Source organism: Leucopleurus acutus (assembly GCF_964270905.1).
Source record: "Leucopleurus acutus genome assembly, chromosome: 4".
Classification (NCBI taxonomy): Eukaryota; Metazoa; Chordata; class Mammalia; order Artiodactyla; family Delphinidae; genus Leucopleurus; species Leucopleurus acutus.
In genome coordinates this window covers 75270633-75279984 of record NC_139146.1, presented here as the reverse complement: position 1 = coordinate 75279984, position 9352 = coordinate 75270633, and the positions used below count along the sequence as shown (strand labels likewise).

Genomic DNA, 9352 nt, shown 5'->3' with positions numbered 1-9352 from the left:
AAGAATGTGTACTCTGCTGTTGTGGATGAAGTAGTCTATTGATGTCCATTATCTCCATTTGATTAATGGTACTGTTGAGTTCAGTTATGTCCTTACTGATTTTCTGTCTGTTGGATCTGTCCATTTCTGATAAAGGTATACTGAAATCTCCAACTATAATAGTGGATTCGTTTATTTCTCCTTGCAATTCTATTAGTATTCGCCTCACATATTTCAATGCTCTGTTGTTAGGCATACACACATTAAGGATTATTAGGTCTTGCTGGAGAATTAGCCTCTTTATCATTATGTAATGCCCTTCTTTATCCCTGATAACTTTCCTTACTCTGCAGTCTGCTCTGTCGGAAATTAATACATCTACTCCTGCTTTCTTTTGATTAGTGTTAGCATGGTATATTTTTTCCCATCCATTTGCTTTTATTCTGTATATGTCTTTATATTTAAAGTAGATTTCTTGAAAACGTATGGTTGGGTCTTGTTTTTTGATCCACTCTGACAATCTCTGTCTTTCAATTGGTGCATTTAGACCATTGACATTCAAAATGATTTTTGATATAGTTGGATTAATAGCTACCCATATATGTTACTGTTTTCTATTTGTTGCCCTTGTTCTTTGTTCCTAGCTTTGTCATTCTTTCTTTTTCTGTCTTTTGTAGTTTTAACTGTGCACTTTATATGATTCCATTTTCTCTCCTTTCTTAGCATATCAGTTATACTTCTTTTAAAACTTTTTTATTGTTTGCCCTAGAGTTTGCAATATACATTTACAACTAATCCAAGTCTTTCAAATAACCCTACAATGTATCATGGATAGTAAGAGTAGCTTATAGTAATAAAATAATCCTAATTCCTCCCTCTCATTCTTTTTTATCACTGCTATGATTCATTTCACTTATACATAAGCATATTTATATATGCATAAATAATTGAATACATTGTTGCTATTGTTATTTTGAACAAACTGTTATCTGTTAGATCAATTAAGAATATGGAAAATAAGTTTTAATTTTCCCTTCACTTATTCCTTCTCTGATGTTCTTCCTTTCTTCATGCAGATCTGAGTTTCTGAACTGTGTCATTTTCCTTCTAAAGTTCTTTTAACATTTCTTGCAAGGCAGTTCTACTGGCAGCAAATCCCCTCAATTTTTGTTTATCTGAGGAAGTCTTTCTCTCTCCTTCACTTTTGAAGAATAATTTCACAGGTTACAGAATTCTAGGTTGGTTTTTTTCTCAACACTTTAAATATTGCACTCCACTTTCTTCTTGCTTGCATGGTTTCTGAGAAGTGGGATGTAATTATCTTTGTTCCTCTATAGCTAAGATGTTTTTTTCCCCTCTGGCTTCTTTCAGGAGTTTTTTTATCTTTATCTTTCATGTTTCTGTAGCTTGAAAATGATATGCATAGGTATAGTTTTTCTGGCATTCATCCTGCTTGTAGTTCTCTGAGCTTCCTGGATCTGTGACTTGGTGGCAAACATTGATTTGGGGTTAATTCTCAGTCATGATTGTTTCAAAGATTTCTTCTGTTCCTTTCTGTATTTCTTGTCCTCCTGGCATTCCCATTACAAGCACATTATACCCTTTGTAGTTGTCCCATAGTCCTTGGACATTGTTTGTTTTTTTAAAAAAAATCTTTGTTCTCTTCGTGTTTCAGTTTTGGACGTATCTATTGTGATATCCTTAAGATCAGAGATTCTTTTCTCGGCTGTGTCCAGTCTGCCAGTAAGCCTATCAAAGGCCTTCTTCATTTCTGTTCTTGCATGTTTTCTACTTTATCCATTAGACCCCTTAGCATATTAATCATAGTTATTTTGAATTCCTGATCTGATAATTCCAACATCCCTGCCATATCTGAGTCTGTTCTAATGCTTGTTTTGTCTCTTCAAACTGTTTTTTGCCTTTTAGTATGTCTTATAATTTTTTCTTGGTAGTCAAATAATGATGTACTGGGTAAAAAGAACTGTTGTAAATAGGTCTTAGTAATGTGGTGGTGAGGTGTAGAGGGAGATGAAGCACTCTATAGCCCTAAGATAAGGTCTCAGTCTTTTAATGAGCCTGTACTCTTGACTGTGAACTTTACCTGTGCTTTTCAATGCCCTCTCCCCCTTTAGGTGGAAAAGGATGACTAGAGTGGGCTGAAGTTGGGTATTTCTCTTCCATTCCATGTGGAAGGCTTGAGCCAACTGGATTTGGGTATTTCCCTTCTCCCAGATCAGTTGGGCTCTGGTTAAATAATTTCTCCTGACAGCAGACTTTGTTAAGAGTAGAATATTCTGGCATATTTCGAATTGGTTCCTTTTTCCCTCCCTTTGCTAGAAGCACAAGGGAATTTTTCTCCGATATTCAATGTGAGAACTTGGTAGAGCTATAGGAGGTAAAACTCACAAAAGTTTTACCCCCAAAGACTGTGTTCCCCCAGAGTTTTTCTCTGACTTATCCACACTCATCTCCAGCAAGCTGTCAATTACAGTTCTTTTTCCTACTTTAGCACTGGTTCCTATGGAGGTTTCAATAAGTTGTAATTCTCCCTGTTCTCCTATTAATCTCTCCAACTGTGGCAGTGGTTTGCCCTGTGACCTTGCTTCTCTTACAGATCTAAGAAGTTGCTTTTAAGTTTTTTCAGCTTTTCACTTGCTGTTAGGATGGAGAGGTGACTTTCAAGCTTCTTACTTGCTGGACTGGAAACTGGAAGTTTGCACTGAATTTTTAAATTTGGGAATAACTCTCATTTCTACCATGTTATGTGTTCTTATCTGGAAACATGAAATCATCCTCTACTTATTTAAGACTTTTAAAATATCTTTTAATAATTTTATAATTTTCTCCATAAAGGTCTTATACTCATCTTGTGTTAGTCAGCTCAGGCTGCCATAACAAGATACCAGAGATCAGGTGATTTAAACAACAGAAATTTATTTTCTCATGGTTTTGGAGGCTGGAAGTTTGAGATCAGGGTGCCAGAATGGCTGTGTTCTGGTGGTCTCTCTCTTCCTGCCTTGCAGATGGCTGCCTTCTTGCTGTGTCCTTACATTGTAGAGAGAGGGCTCTGGTGTCTCTTCTCATAAGGGTACCAGTTCTACTGGATCAGGGTCCACCCTTATGACCTCATTTAACCTCAATCACCCCCTTAAAGGCCTTATCTCTAATACAGTCACACGGCAGGGCATGGTTAGGGCCTCCATATAGCAATTTTGAGGGGACACAATTCAGTCCATAGCACATGTTCCATTAGACTTAGTCCTAAATACTAAATGTTTTTAATGCTATTATAAATGCCTTTATTTTTCTTATTATTATACTTTTAAGTGGTTTATGGTAAATGGACATGTAATTCATTTTTATATACTGATTTTATAAGAATTTGCTTTTATACAAATGATAGCATGATAGATCTAAGAATAATATGACCAAATTTTAATTTTTTTGAAAACTTCTTTATTTTAGATTCACTGCTACACAGAGTCACATAATCCTCAAATTCCAAGTTTACAACTGATCATCACAAGATCCCTATCCATATATACATTAGTTAGAGGGAAAAAGTTCTATACAAAATTTTAGTAGTAACATTTGTAAGCAATACTGAATTAGTGAAAGCTGAAGAACTCCCAATGCATTACACATAGGATAACCACTCTTTTTTTTTTGTTTGTTTTTGCGGTACGCGGGCCTCTCACCGTTGTGGCCTCTCCCGTTGCGGAGCACAGGCTCTGGACGCGCAGGCTCAGCGGCCATGGCTCATGGGCCCAGCCGCTCTGCGGCATGTGGGAACTTCCAGGACCGGGGCACGAACCCGCGTCCCCTGCATCAGCAGGTGGACTCTCAACCACTGCGCCACCAGGGAAGCCCAGGATAACCACTCTTAAATATAAGAAGCGAGGCAATACAGGAAAATTTCCTGGACAGTCTGGAAAAATGATAAAGGCATTTATGATGAGATAAATGCTTTAATTATTTATTTTTGGCTGCGTTGGGTCTTCGTGGCTGCATGTGGGCTTTCTCTAGTTGCAGTGAGCAGGGGCTACTCTTCGTTGTGGTGCGCAGGCTTCTCATTGAAGTGGCTTCTCTTGTTGCAGTGGGGCTCTAGGGTGTGCGGACTTCAGTAGTTGTGGGAAACGTGCTTAGTTGCTCCACGGCATGTGGGATCTTCCTGGACCAGGGCTTGAATCCATGTCTCCTGCATTGGCAGGCGGATTCTTAACCATTGCACCACCAGGGAAGCCCGAGATAAATGCTTTTAGTACACAACCTATTGGGCAAATGAAACTGCCACATAGGTTGGTACTTGCGCTTTTGAATATTTGTGGTATGGTATTACCCATTTATCTGACATTCATACATAAATTTTAAGTCTGGTTCTCAAAACGGTTGCTTGATGTTTTTGAATAGTGTCTGGTGTACTCAGAGTGCTTTTTTCATTTATCTTTTCTTCTTTTGTAAGGTTTAGTGGGACTGCGCAATGCTGGAGCAATAGTCCAGAATGTCCTGAATAGTGAATTCCATTGTAACACCAGATCCAGGATAACAGCGAGCTATCAAACCTTCAAAATGCTTGTACTGGCGTATAAATTCATCCTGCATGGAGTGCCACACCACCTATAATAAAAATGAAAATAAGAGTCGTTAAACTATGAATGGAAGTAATACAGTCAAGTATGTAGAAATAATGTCAGGATATATTCTAAGGATTTAGAATAATAGTTAAGAACATACATTCTGGAGATAGAAACTGGCTCCTTCCACTTATAAGCTTTGTGACCTTGAGTACATTACATCATTGCTCTGTGCCTCAAGTTCCTTATCTGTAAACTGGGGTAATGATAAAAATACCTTCCTCACAAGCTTCAGGTGAGGTTAAATGAGTGGATACACGTAAAGTGCTCAGAACAGTGTGACACAGTAAGCACTCATTACATTTAGCTGTTATTATATTTACTCCAATATCCAACACCGATGTGGATATGCACAACTATGTATGAAACTAAGACTAATGATTAAATGAAATGCAACACTGAATGCCTGAATTTCATTTCATATGAAAGTTTAACAATTTCTTTATCTAAAATTGATGATGCAAAACACTGCTTGATGCCATGGAGGACACCAAGATGAGTCAGCCCAATCATCTGCAATCGAAGGAATGTATAATCTGGAAGTGGAAATCACGATGCAGACAACTATCAAGACAGAATCTGATACACACATTGACATATGAGCTAATATTAATAGGTTATATTTATTGACTTATTTCATATCAGCACAGTACAAAGTGCTTTATGTATACATTATCCTTTTTAAGTCTCATGACAACCTGGTGAGGGTGGGTACTATGAAATCATCCCTATCTGCCAGTTGAGGGGATTTTTCCTTACAAACCCTAAATCTCATAAACCCTAAATTCCTAATAGACAACTTAAGATGATTTACTAAAGAGTTTTACTTACACTTTTTTGCTTCTCATCTTTTAGCTCATGGTATTTCATCCACCTGGAAGGCCACTTCTCCTACTTTATCTGTTAAGTTAGTATCTGACTTTCAGAGGCTAACACAAATGCTTTCCTTCATGAAGCCTTCCATGGTGTTAAAATCAGAATTATTCTCACTCATCTCTGGGCCTTTTAGTACGGCTTATAAAGAATGATGGCTCAGTTGGCAGTTTAAATCTGACTCTACCATTCATTAGCTATAGGATCATGGTCATATTACTCCACCTCTCTTAGCTTTGATTTTCTCATGTATAAAATGGCAATGACAGTAATAGTAGTGGCCAGTATACAGGAGAGGTATTATTTCTACTTTTCAAATAAGGAAATTGAGGCTCAGAGAGGTGAAGTAATTTGCCCCAAACCATGAAGCTTTATCTGAAGCCAGATTATGAAACCATTTCCAGCTCCAACCCCTATGCTCAGAATCACTCCACTGTACTATACACCATTCCATTTCCTTGCCACCCTCAAAACTAAAACAAAACAAAAAAGCAACGAAAAAACCCATCCCCAAACAAAAGAAAAACAACTTAATGCCTCAAAACAATAAGAAAGAAATACAAAATAAACAGGAATAGTCATATAAACTTATATAAATATTATTCCTTTCTTCCCCTCACAATTCATTAATCTGGTCTGTACCTTGTGGAACTTTCCTCCTTTTCTAATTTCCTAAAATTAGAAAATGCATAGTATTTCTAGAGGAATATTTTGGAGAAAAGCGACATATGTAAGGATGTGCAATCTAGGATGGTTCAAAGAACTAAAGCATACCTGAAGTAAGTTCTCCTCTTCACATAAATGTTTGTCAACCTTCTTGTAGAGGTTATCTAGACCTTTTTTTACTTCCTTTCCAGGATACTCTTTAATAACTTTTCGGAGTTCTTGTTTGTTAAACGCAAGTTGATAGCTTACTTCCTCTTCTCTTATACCCTGTGCTACTCGAGCTTCAACGCCTTCAAAGAAATGCTTCGAGGAAATGGAAAGAAATAATGGCTAAGAACTGCTTTCATTACCACTTAAATTAAAAAAAAAATCTGATTATAAAATAGTATATATTCATTATGTAAAAATCAGTGTGTGAAAATATAAAGGATAAAATAATAATCAGCTATTATCATGCCACTCAGAGATAACCACTATCAACATTTTAGATTTCCTGCTAGTCTTTTGATGTGAGTACATAAATGAGATTATAATTTTGCACGCTGCTTTTCCACTTAATATTTTATATGTTTTCCCAAAGTATACATTTTAATGGCTGCATAATGTTCCATCCAATGACTGAACTACAATTTGTTTATTCATTCCTCCAGTATTGGGTATGTAATATTTTTCACTCTTTTTTCTTGGAGTTGGCAAAATCTACTCATCAAAAAAAAAAAAAAAACTCTTATAAATACAGTTGTCACAAACAACTTTTATACGTAAGTATTTACCCACATTACTGATTACTACCCAGCATAAATTTCTAGACTATAATTCCTCAGTTGAGGAGTATAATTGTTAAGCATTCTGAAGACTCTTCATATACATACACAAATTGCTTCCCAGAGAAGTTTATATTTATATATCAATCGGTTTATATTTCTGTCAACAGTATATGAGACTTTTACCTTACCATACTATCATCAGCATTAGCACAATTAAAAAACAAATCTTTGCCACTTTAAAAAGTGAAAAAAGTTTGTCATTTTATTTCACAATTCTTTGGCTATAAATGAAGTTAACCTGCTTTTCAGATGCTTAGTGGTACATTCAGAACCCTTGCCCATTTATATGTTGAGGTCTTAGTGCTTTCCTCATTGATTTTAAAAAGATCTTTTAGATTAAATATACTGACATGGTGTTACAAATATTCTCCTCAGGTTGTCTTTTAGTTATAATTGGTCTTTTAATATGCATATTGATTGGCAAGTCTTTATTTGAGCACAATATGACTTAATACCGACAAGCCAAATCCAGTCATTACTTTTCTCTAAAATTTTCTTAGCAATTATTATTTATTTATTCTTATAAATTATTAATTTTTTGACAGTAATTTTTGGACAAGTCTATCCCTGGTAATTTTAAAATTTTGTTTCTACAGAGACTTTTAATTGGTTATTATAACATATAGGAAATAAACTATTTTTTGATATATTTATCTTGAATCCTATTACTTTACCAGATAAAATAATTCCAACATATTATATACAGGTAATTATAACCTTGACTCTCCTTTGTATATCTTTATGTTTCGGTCTTATTGCATTGGCTAAATCTTCCATAACGATGTTAAATAATAAGGGGTCTATCAATGTTTCTGCTTTAAATTTGATTTCAAAGGAAGTGCCTCTATGTTGCAGGTAAGTATCATGCAGGCTTTAGGTCTGAGACCAACCTTCTACCCTAAAGGAATATCTGTCAGTTCTTAAGTTTTAGAAAGAATTGGTTCTGCATCTGATTAAATGTCTTTTAATCAAAACAATTATTTGAATTATTGACAACAGATACATAATTTTTATTTGACTCATTTCAAGTTAAAAACTTATAGAAGATGACTAATCATACTGTGGACAAAGTTAGTTAGAAGAGTCCATTTAAGCTTCTACTATGTTGCACAATTCTCTAAAACTATCATTTCTCACTTTTTAAAAATATTTATTTTGTTTATTTATTATTTTTTGGCTGTGTTGGGTCTTAGTTGTGATATGCGGGCTCTTTTGTTGTGGCGCACAGGCTCCAGAGCATGTGGGCTCTTGTAATTTGCGGCACTCGGGCTCTCTAGTTGAGGTGCACGAGCTCAGTAATTGTGGCACGCGGGCTCAGTTGCCCCGTGGCATGTGGGATCTTAGTTCCCCGATCCCGTGACCCTTGCATTGGAAGGCGGATTCTTTACCACTGGACCACCAGGGAAGTCCCTCATTTCTCACTTCTAATGATCAGACTTGCTCTGGGGAATGAGAAGTCAAGAAAAGAAGCAAAAAGAAAAGGCAACGAACCAAACAATTTTTGGTTTTCCTTTTATCTTGATAAAGTTTTCAAAATCTTCATCTGAACTAGGGATAAAGGTTAGCCATTTATGAGGTAAGAAATAAAAGTCTGGTATAATGGAAAAGCCTAAATCTACGGTTCACCCCCCAGCTTTGCTACTTTCCAGTTATTATAACTTTTCATTTACTTTCAGTTTCTTCGTTTGTAAAATGGGGATAATACCATCTTATTCCACATCACTGTTCATAGGAATTAAAAGAAATAATGTATATAAAACATCTAGCAGTGTCTTGGCACACTGGCAGCTTAAGTATCTGAGTCTCTCCTTCCTTATCCTCCTGCATCAATATATGAGCAAATTTAAAACAAATGTCTGTTGTGTTATTCATATGTACACAGGTTCAAAACCAGGAAATATATACTGAATGAAAATATACTTACATTTAGTTTTTCAAGAGGTTGTCCTAAAGAGTAAATGACATAAGACTGAAGGTGATCTGTGTATTTTTGTTTGGCTTCTTTTTTTTCAGCTTCTAGACATGAGATTTTCAAACGAGAAAGTGTTGCAAAAATATGGTGGAAGTTTTCCATCATGACTACATCCCTGGGCGTCTTCTGGCTTTCGTTAGCTACTTTCTCCACTAAAATGAAAACAGAAAAAACATAGTAACATCCTGATATAAGTATAACCATATTTAGCTAGGAAAAATTTACAGGATTTTTTTCATTTGTAAGTTTAAGAAGTAAGCACATTTCTGGAATTAATAGAATAAAATATATTGTATTGAAGGATTTTCACATCTACCTAAACCTAATAAAAAATCATTCTAAAACAGTCCCAAATATATATATATATATGGAAACTTAGTATAGAATAAAGGTGGCTTTCC

The 9352-nt window shown here is 35.6% G+C and overlaps 1 protein-coding gene across 3 annotated transcripts in view; it reads right to left on the bottom strand.

Annotated features, from left to right (window-relative positions):
* Positions 1 to 3647: 3647 nt before the first annotated feature.
* EXOC1 (exocyst complex component 1) overlaps positions 3648 to 9352 on the bottom strand; it is a 61256-nt gene continuing 55551 nt past the window's right edge. Inside the window, exons 14-16 of one of the 3 annotated variants that reach the window (XM_082838895.1) lie at positions 8904 to 9103; positions 6261 to 6455; positions 3648 to 4596 (exon numbers count right to left, since the gene is read on the bottom strand). In XM_082838895.1, the coding sequence (XP_082695021.1) occupies positions 4444 to 4596; positions 6261 to 6455; positions 8904 to 9103 (548 nt within the window). In that variant the 3' untranslated portion in view covers positions 3648 to 4443. The remainder of the gene's footprint in view (positions 4597 to 6260; positions 6456 to 8903; positions 9104 to 9352) is intronic. The other 2 variants (XM_082838893.1, XM_082838894.1) reach the window with 2 other exon arrangements.